Below are 15,986 nucleotides of genomic sequence, written 5' to 3'. Positions count from 1 at the left end.
ACGGTTTCCGAAAACAGCGCTCAACCGAGCATGCAATCCTGGATATTGTGAAGAAAATTCAATTAAACACGGACAAGGGAATGTTCTCCTGTGGTGTATTTATTGACATTCAAAAAGCATTTGATACCGTGAATAACTCTATCCTCCTTCATAAACTATCCCACTACGGCATCCGGGGTATAGTAAACGACTGGTTCTCCTAGAATCCAGACCCCACTCAAGTAAGTCCCCACGTCATGATCTAGAAAGGAAAGTACCCTTTGTGGCGTTCTTCAGGGGAGTGTACTGGGCCCCCTACTATTTCTTATTTATGTAAATGATATCTACATGGCCTCAAACAAGTTAACCTTTTACCTTTTTGCTGATGACACTAACCTTTTATACGCTGATAAAAACCTAAAATCCCTCGAAACCATCGTCAACTGTGAACTAATTAAAGTTGTCGTCTGGTTAATCGTAAATAAACTCTCCTTAAATATTAAGAAAACGAACTATATAATTTTTTATCCATATCAAAAATGCATCAATTTTAACATTTGCATAAAGGCCTATGATGGCCGCACTAAAACGTTCTTTGATCTTGAACGTAAGGATAATGTTAAATACTTAGGGGTAATAATTGACCAACATTTATCCTGGAAACCACATTAAATATATTTCTCTAAAAATCAACAGAAATATTGGAATTATTTCGAGACTAAGACACTTTGTCCCTTTAAAAACACTTCTAAGTATTAAAAATTCATTAATTTCTCCCCTATATATCTTACGGCCTCATTTCCTGGGGCCGAGCTTCCAAATCTCATTTAGAAAAAAATTCTTATACTCCAAAAGAGAGCCGTCCGCCTCATCAATTTTCTGACTTTCAGAACGCATGCGATTCCATATTTCGCCCAATCTAACATTCTGCCAATCTCAATGCTCTACTTCAAACTTTCATCAATCTTAATGTTTGATATAACAGCTAACTCTGCACCTCAAAATATCTGTAATCTATACTTCTACACAAGACATACATCAGTATAATACTCGCTCATCATCTTCTGGTAACTACTATATTAATCATCAGTTGGCTCAATCATCATAAAAACTCTTTTTCCATTGTTGGTGCTAAAATTTGGAACAGCATTCCCGAAAGCTATCGGAAACTACCAATGCACATGTTCAAAAAGAAAATTCAAGTATTACTATTTGAAACTCTAGAAACTCTGGACAGTTATGCTGACACTAGCACTCTTATTTCTGAAATAAAAAAGGCATCTTAATTACAATCCAATCATAAATTATAATGTTCGTCTTCACTTTTTATCATTTTTTTTTCCTTTTTTGACAAATAATGTATTCAAAATCGACTTTTTTAACGCCTTCAATTACTAATTCGTGTTTGTTTGTCCTTAACATCGCCCGCCTAGATTGGCTCGCTATTTGTAGTCGGTGTTTATTGTAAGTAACTGTTTTGGAAGACCTAATAAACTTGTAAAAACTTGCAAAAACTTGTAAAAACTTGTTAGTAAACAAAACAAAGCCTAGCCAGCCGTGCAGGCGTCATGTTGGGGCGAGTTAAGATTACAAGCTCCTGATCGTTTATCCGACGTCGTGTTTGATTTGGAGTCAGAGTAAGATGTTCACCCACCAACCTCAGCCCCTCTCCTTACTTTTGACCGTCACTCACCCCCTCGGTACAAATTGCATTCTCTCCCCAGCCTTCCCTTGCCACTTAAATCAAAGATGGCGGCCATTTCTCCCTAAGACAAAACTAAGCACTCGCTCGCCCAAATTACTCCTGCTCTGCAGGCTTAACAAAGCGTAGCTCCGCTGTCCTATGCGACGGTGATGTAGTTGTCTTTGAAGGTGCAGGCGTTAAAACAAAAGAAGGACAGAGTTTGTCGGCGTACGATTCAGAGCTTGTTTATACTTTTAGTGAGGTCTGCCAAAAATTATGATTCTGAAGAAGTGGGCTCCTTTGGAGAAGGATCAAGAGATGGGAGTGTGCGAAGGTGAAGTAAATGGAAAAATCCTGTATCACCAAGCGAAGTACTTAGGTATGGGTACATGACAGAGAGGTAGGGGTACTTTTGAAAGGTGTTAGGGACCGGTCATTTATACACCCTATGCATAACGAGAAGAGACTGGGAGCGATAAACTTGAAAACGAGGTTAGTTGGGCCTTGTTGGCTCGTGTTGAAAATATGGCCGCTCATGACTCTGTAAGTAGTCGTCTTTCTCAGATTCTTACGGAGGAAGATATCCCAGGAGCATCGCTTCAAGGAAGAAATCCGACTGCTCTAAAATCAGATGAACTTCGTTTTTGGTTAAAATGTCGTGGCGATCCAGCAAAGGGGTTAAAAACAAAGGCACAATTGGCGAAAAGGCAAGTACAGTATTTGTCTGTCGTGCGTGATACTTCTTAGAATTAAACAGATTTTGATATCGTACAAGAAGATCAAAGGATTTCAGGAATTACTTTTCTAAATGAAATGTTGATGAAATGATTAATAGTTTTTCAACTTTTCATTTTAAAGAGTTCTTGAATATGTTGCGTCTGGTCGTGATAAAGATGTTGTGGATCCCGATAAAGATCTGTTATACACGCGTCGGAAGGAGAGACAAGAACAACTCGCTCAAAGTGATGCGATGCCTGAGGAAAGAACTGTTAAATTTCCATCAGCTGGATGGTCTACAAATTTGCAACGCATGCCATTATTCACAAGGGCAGAGATGGATTTACATATTTCTAAATCTGGAAAAAACTTGGACAAAAATAAACAGAACCATGCGGTTCCAACAAGCATGAAAAAAGCCAACATTTCTTGTTGATAAATATCTGAAGGACTTAACTTGCGCAAGTGACGACCATTATTTCTTTTTTAAATGCTTGTGTTACCATAGTTTCAAAAAAATTGAGCCACCCCATAAATTACAAGTTTCACTTTGTTTAGTAACTGGAGCTGTTAAATATGCCTCATGTACATGTGTAGCAGGAACTGTTGGTTTTTGCAATCATGTGCTGGCTGTTATGATGAAACTGTAAGTTCAACTTGTATTGTTGTCAAGATATCAAGGACTTGGAAATTGACTCTGATATGACACAAGCTAAGGCATGCACTTCAAGTTTACAACTATGGCACAGGCCTGTAAGAGGGGATAAAATCAAGCCCCAACCTGTCATGGAACTTGAGGTAAAAAAGGTAAATTTAGATGCAGAATATAACCCTGATAGTGGAGTAAGGTGCTTGTTGTATGAAGCTAAGAAAAATTTGGGTACACAGGCATCTGATGAGGCTTTGTTAAAAGACAAACTTCAAAAGATCAACCCTAAGTTTGCCCTGTCTCAAATTATGCCTACTGGCTGTACCAACTTACAGGAAACAAAATTTGGAAAATGTCCAAGTGGCTCCTACGCAAGTTACCAGTTACAGTTCACAGAGTGTAATTTTCAAGTTTTCTGTAATACTGACTCAATGCCAACAGTGGACTGTCATAATGAACAAAATGCTATTTCTGTATATCCTCCATTTCCTTTGCAACAATCTGAGCCATATGAAAAGCCAGATGATTTAAGAAGCAGCCAGGAAGCACTCCTGGGACATTTGATTGTTGATGAGGTAAAGCTTAATACCATCAACAAGAAAACAATTGAACAAGTAGCATCAGAAGAATGGCAGGCAGAAAGAAAATTTCGGTATACAGCATCTAATTTCCACACAATTGTAAAAAGGCAAAGGAATCATGACACTCTAGTAAACAATTTGCTTCATCCCCAACCATTTACTGCCAAACAAACTGCACATGGGAAAACCTACGAGCCTGTAGCCTTAAAGGAGTATAAAAAATATATGTTTTCAACAAGGAATCCAGTTTCAGTGTTCAAAAGTGGTCTTTTGTCAGTATCGCCCCTCCCTTTTTAGCAGCATCACCAGGTGGTAAGGTCATTGACCGAGGCTGTAGCAAGCCTTTTGGGTTGGTAGAGGTTAAATGTCGTTACACAAAATTTCATGTTAGTCCCTTAGAAGCATGTGCAGATGACAGTTTCTTCGCAGAAAATGTAAATGGAAAGCCAAGGCTGAAAAGGGGGCATCAGTACTACTTCCAGATACAGAGTCAACTAGGTATTACAGGAGCAAGTTGATGTGACTTTGTTATCTATACTAACAAAGGCATAAGTATAGAGAGGATCATAATTGATCCTCAATTCTGGGAAGTATTGAATGAAGACCTAAAAAACAGCTATTTTGAACATTTTATAGCACCAGCCTCTGTAGAGTTCAGTAACCATTAGAAGGGTTAACTACCACAATCTAATCTTGTCATGAGTAAAGAGAACTGTGTCTCATACCTAACTGGATATGTTTAAACCAATATGGTCTGCATAATAAGATAGCTTTGAGGATAAAGCTTTTGTAAGTTTAGTACCTCTTTATTATTTGATTTTAAGATCTTTGGAACTACATGTAAAACTTACATCTTAAAGTGTTTGGGACTGAAAGCAAGCGAATCACATCCTTAGTTTTAGTTGGTTTAGAAAATAGTTAACCTGAGAGATATCATCAAGTTTACATTTATTAAATTGACTGAAATTCTGTAGTGTACCTCAGAGCTCTGTCAAACTCAGTGTTAAGCGGAAATGAGAGGGTCCTGAATGTTACATAAAAAGGCACGGACACTCCACATTTGGTTTAACCAAGACCTCGGGCTTAAAATGACGAGAACAGATCTTCGTGTTTTCGCTGACTCTAAACTCTTTTCCTTCGTCTCGACGAATGGCATGGAGCCAACGCTTTTTGGGGATAGTGTCGTCCGGAAATTTAAAGTAAGAAATTTGCTCTCCACTTTCGGTTCTGTACTTCTTTTTGGTACAGTTTGGCACGCAACAGTTTTGCGGCATTTTCAAAAACTGGCGCTCTTCACATCAGGCGGCCATTTTTATTTACTTGGCCCAACTAGCCTCGTTTTCAAGTTAAACGCTCCCAGTCTCTTTTCGTTCTGCATAGGGTGTATTGGAGGCTGGAGTGGGGGTGGACTGGTGTATTTTAATTTTCCTATACATAATTTCCCATGAGCCTGTTCTTGCCACTGCATAACATAATGTGGCCCCCCTTTGAGTCTGTACATAAAATAAGATGACCTGCCCTCAACCACAGAAACTCACCAAACTAGTAAAGCAAATAGTGAAAATAAGAGAAAGGCTTTAATCTCCAAACTACTGTCTGATGGTGAGGTTTCAGTTAAGGAAGTTGGCTGCTCAAATATCCTTGAAAGGGACACAAGTTTACTGGCTAAAGCAAATGATGGAAAGAGGGCTTATAAGTGATCAAGCTTGTACACTAATTAAAGAGTACTTGCCCTCAGCTTCTCAAACAGTGAATCAGAGGACAGTGATACTGAGTAATACAGAGTAATCCATGAAGTTTTTTTTCCAATGTGAAAGAACTGCTAATACACCATGTTATGTTGGTTTGTTATGCCATCACTTTGATAATAAATCATATTTGACTAATGTTAATTATTCCATGAGTGTTTCTTTTTTTGTGGAATGGAAATTGGAATGCATAAAAGTACATGGCCCCTCAGAAATGGTTGCACAATTTTATGCAGCCCCCCATTTTCAGGTGCACAAAATGGTATGCCCCCACCCCATTTGCATCAACCCACCCCCCCACCCTGTAATAAATGACTGGTCCCTTAGTAGGGTTACTGGACCCAGTGGAAGGAGTGTGGGCTTTTAGATAGAGAGGTGAAAAATTTATAAGGGGACTGTGGGGTTTTAGATCCTAGAAATAATTTATGATAGAATAATGAATTCTTATAAGACTTCTTATGAAAATAAGGTAAGAAGAATTCATGTACTGTAATAGAAGGGTACCGGTTTATAAGTTGTCCACAGAGAGGCAATTGTGTTGTGTTCACAGACATGACTCAGTGTGCTCTCACAGCTCCTCTCTCCACCCAAGAGTGTATAAAAGGGTAACAGAAAAAGCTGTCAGGGGAACTTGAGGAACTACTGAGAGGGAAGGGGAAAGGGGATGAACTGCAATGGACTGGCATACCCTCCTGGGAAAGTGGCAATACTGTATGTTCTCCTTTATGTTAAGCATGACAGGTATTTAAATAGGTAAAATAGATTTCCAAATCAGTTGAGCATCCCCTTGCCTGTAGAATTCTGCATTGAATTGCTTGCAAAAACTGATGCCATATATCAGTTTCAAGTGCAATTAAAGGCAGAATTCATGAGTCATGAAATGGAATTTCCTTGAATCATATAATTAAATAAAAATTAGTTAAAAAAAAAAGTAAAACAGCATTACTTATAGTCGTTATGTAAACACAGATGCAAAACAGGTCAGGCCTAGGGTTGAGTTGTGTTTTGATAATTTTCAGTTCCCCTTGAGAAAAGAAGGCCAAAGGCAGCATGGAAGGCAAGCAGGTCAATTCTTGACTTCTTATAATTTAAAGGCATCATATAGTGAAACCACAATATTTAATTTGTAGCAGATATTTAATAAAATGTACAAATTAAACATAATTATTTAAAGGAGGAAGCTCAGTTTTATTCTCCAGAAAAGTGTATGATATTATCTCAATCATTAGAAAGACACATGAAATTATGATGCTACCTGTTGCTGTATTGAAATAGGAAGACTAACCCAACCTTCTGAAAATTTTCTCTCAATTTTCTTTAAATGCCATCATAAATGCCACTGCCTTAAGTGTTGTTCAGTTAAGTCAGGATACTATTTTTGTCATCTTTTGGCAATCAATGTTGAGAGTAAGAGAAGTAGTTATTTTTGTTTTGGAAGCACATTTGAAACTTTTATGGTAGAGATATATGGTTTTAGGAGTATCCAACAACAACAACAACAACAACACTTCTTAACTAAAATTATATATTCTTTAAGGTATCTTAGCATCTTTCAGCACAGTGCTTCTGGCCACCATCATAAACATTAATATATTTTTCAGGTTTTGGAAGGTGATCAAAAGGTTGATCCACAGGAAGAAGTTAAAATGAACAAAGGTATATTTAACTCCAAGTGCTAGGTGAATTAAACACAACTTCATGATGCATGATGCAACTCTCCCCTGAAGGCATTCTGTATATTGAAGAAATATGTGGGAAAAAAGCCCATAGTGTCATATCTGGTAAAAAAAGGTACTAGATAAGTCTGTACTAGAGCTTAAAGTGACCCACCCAGTTGGACTAATTATCCTGGTTTTCTTAGCATGAAGCAACTAGGAGTATCGCCACTTAGTCACTCTCCCCTCAGTTCTATAGAATGCTATATTCTCCATCCAAATTGCCAAGTATTCCTCCAAAAGAACACAGGGAGAATTGTTTAAATGGCATTACCAGAGCTCATGTTAAATTTTTCTTTTGACTGGTAGTTGACAGCAGATCAAAGAAGTGCCTGAAAGATTTAAATGAGGAATTACTTTGCTGTATCTGTTGTGAACTCATGGTATTGGCACACACTTTGCCTTGCTCATGCACTTTCTGTTTTGGTTGTATCAGGCACTGGCTTTGGGAAGACATGTTGCAGAGCATTATTTTCTGTTTTTAGTTCAAATTCATCTAAACTCTTTATCCCCAAGAGTGATTAACATCTACTTTCTCAATACAATATTGTCCCTGTATCACACATAAAGGTCAGGAGAATTAGGAAAATCGTCACCAACAAAAGATAAGCTCTTCATTGTTTAACAAATTCTCCTTCTTAGCACCCTAGGGAATGTATAGAGAACAGTATGGAGAATATGCATACTGATGTTAGGGTTATTAGGTAAATCTATTTGGTCATGTCAGATTATTTTACAATTATAGTTTATTCTACCACTCATTGGTAAGGGTAGAATTTTTTTATTCAGAATTAAAAAGATAGCCATAATTTCAACAGAGTCATTGATATAAAACTTTTAAATTGCATGTTCACTTGTTTTCTGTAAGAAAAAGAACAATTTATGTGTACTTCTCAGTTGCAAACTAAGGCATAATTTGTGAACTGTCCTTTTTTTTCCTTAAATTGAGCTGCTAAGCTATGACACTTGAGAATTTTGTTTAGGGACAAAAAAGTATAATTGAAGTTATTTTTAATTTCCTGTTTTGTCTTAGTCATTCAAGACTGTCCAAACTGTAGAGCAAAGGCTCAACTCATGTCTGCTGTACCAGTGAAGGTGAGATAACAGTTAAAGGGGTGATTAGAATAGAACCCTATGGTTATTTGTGATGGAACACCAACTTCTGACCTTTTATGTCAGGCGATACATGACAATTTGGAAGGAGAACCTTGTAGTTTGTCATAAGTCACTCAGGGCTTTTTTTCTCTCCCACTCTTCAATTTTGCTTGCTTAGTTAGTGAAAGTTTGATTGAATTATATCCCTTTAGACAATTTCTGATACTTGGTCTTAATGTTTGGAAAATTGTGACATCCCAGAATAGACATGCATGCTTTAAAACACTGTTTTAAATGTGTATGCTCTTCTGTCAAGACTAGTCTTGCCCTGGTCTTGGACAGATTCTCTATGAGTTTAACAGACATATTTTGGGCCTCTTATCTTTGAGCTGCACTGTGAACCTACTTACTCACTCAATTCTTCAGAATTCACATGATTCCCAAGATCTGATTGCTAATTCTCCTCTCTAGCCACTACACATTTCCTTGAAAATTAGTAACAGGAATTTGGTGTCAGATCAAGATAACAACTTCTACCTGATAAGTTTAAGAATTCTCATTACCTGTATGTAGGCTGAATAATGCTTCGATTGTTTAAGGGAGAGGTTTTATGTTATTATTAAAAACTGGATCATTGTGTGACTGAGGCAGGTTCTGATGTTGTTATTTGAACAACGAGACAGACTTATAGCCACAATAAAATTTATTTATACAGGAAAGTACAAAAGAAATACTACTGATAAAAAGAAAGGGTGATTGCAAGCAAATCCTCAGTAAAATAGGTCACTAACTTGAGGTTTCACGTACTGGAGTTCGTTTTTTGTGACCAAGAGGTTCTGAGCTTGTAAGTGCTGGTCTTGACACTCTGAACTACTGAGTTAAACTAACTAACTGTACTTCTTTTATAAGGAATCGAACAACAGCAAGAAATTCTCTAAAATTTTGGAAGTTAGGTGTGATCATTCTAAAGGAAATTTAGCTGCAAATCCTGTGTTTAGGTTGATTTGGTTATCATAGGAAATAGTTAGGTGTGGTGGTGTGACTTAAAGGAAATTTATGATGCAAATCCTGTGTGTATGATAATTTGATTATCATAGGAAATAGTTTCTGAAGATGTAATTCTAAAATTATAACAAAAAAATATTGCAATGTCATGCACAGTTGTGAGCCTGGTCACAATTGGATAATGCAATTCAAGACTTTTTATTGGCTTAGCCATGATTATGGTATATGAGCCAATATACCATAGTCTACAATTATGGTAAGTGTACGCATTAGCTTAAAATTTAAAGGGAGCTAAAAAGAAGAGAAGAAGAGAAGATTGATTTTGTCTAATATCTTGGGGGTGTTTTTTATAAAACAATTATTCCACTCGCGCTTGTTGGATAGGAGATGATTATAGCCAACTTGGCGCTACACACCTCATTGGCTATCTATCATCTCATATACAATACACGCTCATGGAATAATTGTTAATTATCACTTCTGGTATTGAAAGAGTTACTTAAGACATTCTCACAATTTGCCTTGATGTGTTGACAAATTTTGACATCCCAGAATAGGGATGCATTTTTTAAAACACTGTTTTCATTGTACATGTTTGTCTGTCAAGATTAGTCTGCTGCTGTTCTTAAGTAGGCATATTCTGTACGAGTTTAACAAGCATATTTTGGACCCCTTATCTTTGAGCTGCACTTAAAATCTACTCAATGAACCACTTCTTATTCACATGTAAACATTTTTTTTTTTTCAGTTTTGGGACATGTCCAGTATTTTGCTAATGAGAAACAAGAATTTAGTTGTTATGAGAGTGGCATGGGTAAGTGTTAAGCTTCCTGTTTGACCTTTTAGGTGCTAGGTGACAATACAATAAACAAGGTAGCAGAAGAAGTTATTTCTCCAGAGGAGCTGAAAGAGAGGCAGAGTAAAATTCAGGTAAGCAGTGATTTGAAACAAAAACCTTCAATTTTTGCTGTCCAGGTTAAGTTTTGTATTTTGTTCTTCATTAGAAATTCTGGTGAACTAAAACATATTTTTCTTAGAGTATTTTTCTTCTCTTTCTAACAGAAGTAAAACAAATTGTTCCGTGTAGCAAGTATTCACCTCAGTGGAGGTGAATAATGGTGGATATTAACCTTGCCACTTGGCTGGGTTTATATACACCACTATAATATTCACCAACACTTGAGTGAATAACTTTTTTGATATATTATTATACCATACAGAAATAAAAAAAGTAGTATATTTCTGTCAATATAACAAAAAATAGTTGGAGATTGTTTTCTTTGGTTGCTTGGCGGTCAGTGGCACCTTGCCAATCACTTCTGAACCAGTGAATCAGCACTATTCACCTGTGAGGCATTCTCTAACAAATTATATTTGTGAATTTAAGATTCTTTATGAATTGCTGTGTAATAAAGATTAAAAAAAATGAAATTTACTAGTATTACTTTCTCAGGTAATATCACTTTCCTTTCTAGGAGATGAGTAAAGAAGCAAAAAAGAAGGCTCCAAATAAAGTTGTGCCTGTTTCATCAACTAGGTCAAGGCTGGTTGAAGTGTTTTTTTGTCAAGGCATCTTCTTGACTGAATGTAAAATCATAAATTTTTTTTCATTGAAAATTTGGTTTGGATTTTTGTTTTTGTTTTTGATTTAGTGACAGTAAAATATAAGATAATAAAAGTGACTCTAAGCAAGAAAGTAGTGACAGTGAAAATTACTTAGAAGAGGTTAACTGTTCATCCAAGGTTTCACTGTGACATATTTCTAGTATTTCGTCCGGACACATTAAATCTATCATGAAATAAATCGCAAAGATAGGGTGGTGCCTGCTTTGTTCTACTCTTATGGACCATGGTAACGGTATTCAATTGAAGTTTTTGAGGGACACTTAACCAACCAAGGGATTTGCGCGCAGCAGAGACATAATCAAATTTTTTGTTACCTAGGATTATTCTGCAAGCAAAGTTCTGAATGAGTTGTAGGTTAGAAAATGCTTTTGCTAGAGGTATTACCCCGAACAGTAGAACAATAGAAAAGCCTGCTGAAAACAAGAGCGTTAATAATTAAAGTAAGAGTTTTGTTGTCCAAAAGATGTTTTATTCTATTGATACGACGTAAAATATCCAGGCAGCTCGAGGACAGTTAAGATCAGTGTGGTCGTCAAAGGTCACGGCAGAGTCAATCCAGACTTTTACAACACGACAAGGTGCTTGGTTTTGTTTGGGTTTGTTTGGGCCTGGTAACTAGTCAAAATATAGGCTTAACGTATGATGCACGATCCTCGCAGTAGAGAGCACATTTATGCAATAGCGAAAATCAGACTTGAAAAAATCAGGCCGTTGAGTTGATTCGTAATGAACCCGTGATGATAAATCAGAAACAATGTATATATGAAGTTCATATATTTTTCAGGTCTGATTTTCGCTATTGCATAGATAGCGCTCTCTACTGCGAGGATCGTGCATCATACGTATCTAATACCGCAGTTCAAAATATATGAACGTTAGATATACATTGTATCTGATTTATCATCACGGGTTTACTACGAATCAACTTAACGGCCTGCTCCCAGTTGGCTTGTTAGCTCAATTGGTAGAGCGCTGCACTAGTATCGCAGAGGTCAGTGGTTCGAATCCCGTACAGGCCTGATTTTTTTCAGGTCTGATTTTCACTATTGCATATATAGCGCTCTCTACTGCGAGGATCGTGCATCATACGTATCTAATACCGCCGTTCAAAATATATGAACTTCCTATATACATTGTATCATATAGGCTTTACTCTTTTTGCGTATGGAGGGTTGCCAAGAGGAAAAACCTTTCTGCAGATTTGAACGGCGTTTGGTGTTTAAACCAAAGATATACTTGACTTTTGACGGGAGAAAATATTTTTTTACATCGGAAAACATTTTTCCCGCTAAAAGACTTAGTATATTGTTTGATAAACACTAAGCACAATTCAAGAACGCAGACTTTTTTTCCAGAGACAATTTTCCCGCCAAAAAACTTTTTTTTTTTCGAAATTGTAATTTTGCCTTTTTAAGAGCGCAAGATTTCTGAACATTATAAATCCGACAGACACTACGCGATCATCGCTCTTCTTAGTACTCTTTCTTTAAAGTGGACAGTGTTGCACGCTCACATGTGACTCGCAATGAAATTAGCATAAGTAGTTTACTGCACGAGCACTTGCAGTCTGCAAGATTAGCATATCTGGCTTGTACTTAAGATTTTGACATTTCGTAATTAAAACGTTTACTTTATCGAGAGCACCACGCTATCAACAACAGTAGCATCTAAGCGAGACTTTTCATAAACTTTAAGTTGATCAATAAATTGCTTGCATCTTGTGGCATCATCTTTCAAACCCAAAAGAAAAAGCACTAATTCAATGGCAGTAATTGAGGAAAACCTTTTGTGGGAATCGCCTCGCGTTCTATAAAAGATATTTTCTACTCGTTTATGCTTTTCACTGCGTTGACCCTTTAACTACCAAGATCTGAATGTCAATTCTCTCCTGCAGCTGATGCACATTTCCTTGTACATGGGTAGATACTAAACATATCCAGAAAGACATGGTTACCATGGCAATCTAATGAAAAATCACACCCTACCCTTACATGTGACTAACAACTCAATTCAATTTTGATTGAAGCTTCTTTGATTTCATAAGCAGAAAATCGCTTTAATTATTTCCTAAAAGAAATTTCAAATCTCTCCTCCAGCTGATGCACATTTCCTTGTACATGGGTAGATACTAAACATATCCAGAAAGACATGGTTACCATGGCAATCGAATGAAAAATCACACCCTACCCTTACATGTGACTAACAACTCAATTCAATTTTGATTGACAGAAGCTTCTTTGATTTCATAAGCAGAAAATCGCTTTAATTATTTCCTAAAAGAAATTTCGGTCATATCCAACCGCAATTATTTTTCCAGAAGAAAAGAGAAAAGCTCATTTAAAGTAAAGAACAAACAAGCAAACAAACAAACAAAAGCCAGCAAACAAAACTTAAAGAACAAAATGAAAAGTGAACTTGATTTGATAAGCTTGTTCATGATCCATAGCGTACCATGCCTTTCTTCTTTCTTGATGGCCTGATGGCTGATACACATGAAGAAAATCACAAGCGTAAATGTAACGTTGAAGAAAAGGACGATGCAGATTCCTTTGGGAAGGGAAGGATCAAGAGAGGAAGGGGGGAAAAGGGGCAGGGGGGGATTATGGGGGATCGGGGGAATGTGGAGGATCAAAGGGAGGTGGGGAAATACACGGGGTTTGATCGCCGGATATTCGGCTCGGTTTAAAAGCTTTGAGAATATTTCAATGTTTTTTTTTTTCGGTTGTGGTTAAAATCCGTTCCACTCATATTCGGAACCCACCAGAGGTATTTCGGCATTTTCTCGCGTACGAGCACGATGACTTATTAACTTTTTTCTCGGAATTGAGCAATGTCATTCTTCCGCTGAAATAGATTCGTAGCGGAGGAAAAGGAATAATTTTCGAAAATGCAAATTAGCCAGTGCTCTTAGATATAATTTTCATGATAATATAGGAATTATATAAGAACTGCATTCCCTAAACGAGCCCTGGAAACGGTGGGACCCCCTTTTTTATCTCAAAAATTTCCCTTCTTTTTATAATAGAAGATAAATTAACAATAAAAGGTAAATGTTGACAAAAATCTCAGTGCAGATTCTATTTCAGAGAAATGAACTCAGGGAGTGGTCAATATTTATCGTCTGGGAGAGGGAAGGGGGCGAGGATTTCAATTATCATGTCTTAGCTAATCCCCGGTAAGGCTCTGTAAAATTCTTATGACTTTTCCCCACCCTGCCCTTCTCATTGGCAGATGATTGACAGACGTCAATTATCTATAGTTCTTTCCTTTTATACTCTATCGACGACGACTGATTCCCCCTCTGTTCTCCCTAATAACCAAATGATCCCCAAAATCCACCACCCCCTCCCCCTCTGGGCTATAACTAACGACTGGTTCCTCAACAATAGATCTGAAATAGTGCGGCTTGACAACTTGCTAGAGGTTAAAAAAAAATATAAGAAAATTGGCATGGTCCATTCATGGTATAAACAATGCAGACAGTCGTGTTTATTGTATTTCTGTCTTATAAATTCACATGTAAGATTTTGATGCTCTATTTGTTATTATGCTAAGAGAGTTCCCTTCCCTGGCACGGCCGCTGTACAAGGAAAGGAGAAGAAGGAGAAGGAAGGAGAAAGAGGAGGAAAATTAAGCTTAAGCTCTAAGTGCGAGAAGATGGCAAAGCGCGCTTGTTATTTTAAAACAATAGCAGATCTTAATCATTGTATAGGATTCGGTCAATATCTATGGGGGGGGGAGGGGGTGAAGGATTTTGGCTGTGTCACAATAAAATTCACCTGATTTCTCCCCCTTCCTTAAGAGTTTTTAGTATTTCAATGATCCCCTCTCATTGGCAATCAATTTTCTATGGTCACCCCTTTAATTGCTTTAAACTCTGAAAAACAAGCGATCGCAAAAAGCCTCCCCCTCCTTACCATCCACTTCCAGGCGATAAATGAGTGGTCCTTTAGATATATACCGACGTTTTAAAGGTTTACTCATGTCATTCGCTGAGGAATAACGTTTTAGTGTGCTGGAGATCGATATTTCGCCCAAAAAAGGTGAGGGGTTCAGTTATGGAATCTCTGTAGTGATTGGGTGTCGCTAAATTACCATTATTTTCAAATTGCCTTAGTATTGAATTTCGAACTTACCCACGCCAAGCGTAGTGAATTGGCTTTATATATCGCAGTTTACAATTTCAATCAGTGTTTATATCCACCCGTGAAAAATTTCCTTACTTTGTTTATTTCGCCGATAAATTGGAAGAAGTGAATCAAAGGCATGACAGGCTCACGACACATTATTACTTGAAATTTAACTGAGGCTTCAGAAAAGTGCACTAAATTGTTGATAACATGGTAAGTAGTGGCGTGGCTAGGATTGTTGATATCATGGTAAGTAGTGGCGTGGCTAGGATTGTTGATATCATGGTAAGTAGTGGCGTGGCTAGGATTTCACACATATGAATTTCTGTGCTCCTTATGTAAATTGTCTTAAATAGCTGCAGTATTTTGTGTATCAGCAAGCGTGTTCATTTCACGAAAATGACCGACAAATGGCGCATGATTAGAACCATGTGCATTCTACGTATTCGCGCGGATTTTTCGCATAACGGAAATCTAGGATTAATATTTACCGCGTTTTCTAGGGGTATTTGCTCTACCAACGAACCTTTCGAACTACCAAAACAAAAACTACCCAAGTGTTGCTACGTTATGCATTTAATAATCAGCCCGAACTAGCCTACTTAATTGACGGTTGTTCCAGATTTCATCGCCTTCAATTGTAAAATTAAAACACATAAAGCACGTAAAAAGCTACTATTGTCCATGACTCCGCTATGAACAATTTTCAAATTTTTACTTCGATATAAAAACTAGAAACTAAATTTACCTGGTCTAGAGGAAAAATACTCCAAAAAGAGTCAAACATTCGTTGCAACAAAGTCACAGACGACTTTTTAAACAGTCACAATTGATATCTCCACCTTACGTATAAATCCTAAGAGCGAGTGACAGGTTTTGGTTCTATATTAAATATATATATAAAGCTGCGCATGTTACGTAGACGCCTATAAATCCATAGCAACGGTATGATATAGCGTAGTTTTTTTTAAAAAAATTGAAAGCCTTAAAATCCTTGATGCATTAAGACTACCTTTTTAGGGAGAAAGTATAATAGAAAAACTACCGCTGATGACCG

At 37.1% G+C, this 15,986-nt stretch overlaps 2 protein-coding genes and 1 pseudogene across 4 annotated transcripts; all 3 read left to right on the top strand.

The window, feature by feature from the left end:
• Positions 1 to 1,720: 1,720 nt before the first annotated feature.
• Positions 1,721 to 12,439, top strand: LOC148730209 (uncharacterized). Of its 3 annotated transcripts, XM_088761271.1 has the most exons (5): positions 1,721 to 2,063; positions 6,960 to 7,014; positions 8,107 to 8,168; positions 10,020 to 10,103; positions 10,649 to 12,439. In XM_088761271.1, the coding sequence occupies exons 2-5, from the start codon at positions 7,005 to 7,007 to the stop codon at positions 10,823 to 10,825; spliced, it is 333 nt and encodes a 110-aa protein (XP_088617397.1). In that variant the 5' UTR covers positions 1,721 to 2,063; positions 6,960 to 7,004; the 3' UTR covers positions 10,826 to 12,439. The 3 variants fall into 3 exon arrangements, 1 of the variants encoding a protein (XP_088617397.1); XR_016001767.1 differs by lacking the exons at positions 1,721 to 2,063; positions 6,960 to 7,014; positions 8,107 to 8,168 and adding an exon at positions 8,186 to 9,429 and having other exon boundaries at positions 10,020 to 10,872; XR_016001766.1 differs by lacking the exons at positions 1,721 to 2,063; positions 6,960 to 7,014; positions 8,107 to 8,168; positions 10,020 to 10,103 and adding an exon at positions 8,186 to 9,987 and having other exon boundaries at positions 10,649 to 10,872.
• On the top strand, positions 2,164 to 3,028 carry LOC148730211 (uncharacterized). Its single transcript, XM_088761270.1, has 2 exons — positions 2,164 to 2,370; positions 2,522 to 3,028. The coding sequence occupies exons 1-2, from the start codon at positions 2,189 to 2,191 to the stop codon at positions 2,814 to 2,816; spliced, it is 477 nt and encodes a 158-aa protein (XP_088617396.1). The 5' UTR covers positions 2,164 to 2,188; the 3' UTR covers positions 2,817 to 3,028.
• LOC148730210 (uncharacterized) lies at positions 3,020 to 4,588 on the top strand (annotated as a pseudogene).
• Positions 12,440 to 15,986: the final 3,547 nt, after the last annotated feature.

Source organism: Stylophora pistillata, chromosome 5, assembly GCF_964205215.1.
Source record: "Stylophora pistillata chromosome 5, jaStyPist1.2, whole genome shotgun sequence".
Lineage (NCBI taxonomy): Eukaryota > Metazoa > Cnidaria > Anthozoa > Scleractinia > Pocilloporidae > Stylophora > Stylophora pistillata.
The sequence above is the reverse complement of the archived record's forward strand: the minus strand, read 5'-3'. Positions and strand labels throughout refer to the sequence as shown.

Excerpts from the sequence above, each read along its gene's own strand:
- LOC148730209 (XM_088761271.1), top strand. Across the intron at positions 8,169-10,019 it reads TGTCTGCTGTACCAGTGAAG|GTGCTAGGTGACAATACAAT; the intron begins GTGAGATAACAG and ends TTGACCTTTTAG. Across the intron at positions 10,104-10,648 it reads AGAGGCAGAGTAAAATTCAG|GAGATGAGTAAAGAAGCAAA; the intron begins GTAAGCAGTGAT and ends TTTCCTTTCTAG.
- LOC148730211 (XM_088761270.1), top strand. The coding sequence starts at position 2,189 with ATGGCCGCTCATGACTCTGTAAGTAGTCGTCTTTCTCAGATTCTTACG. Across the intron at positions 2,371-2,521 it reads AAGGCACAATTGGCGAAAAG|AGTTCTTGAATATGTTGCGT; the intron begins GCAAGTACAGTA and ends TTCATTTTAAAG.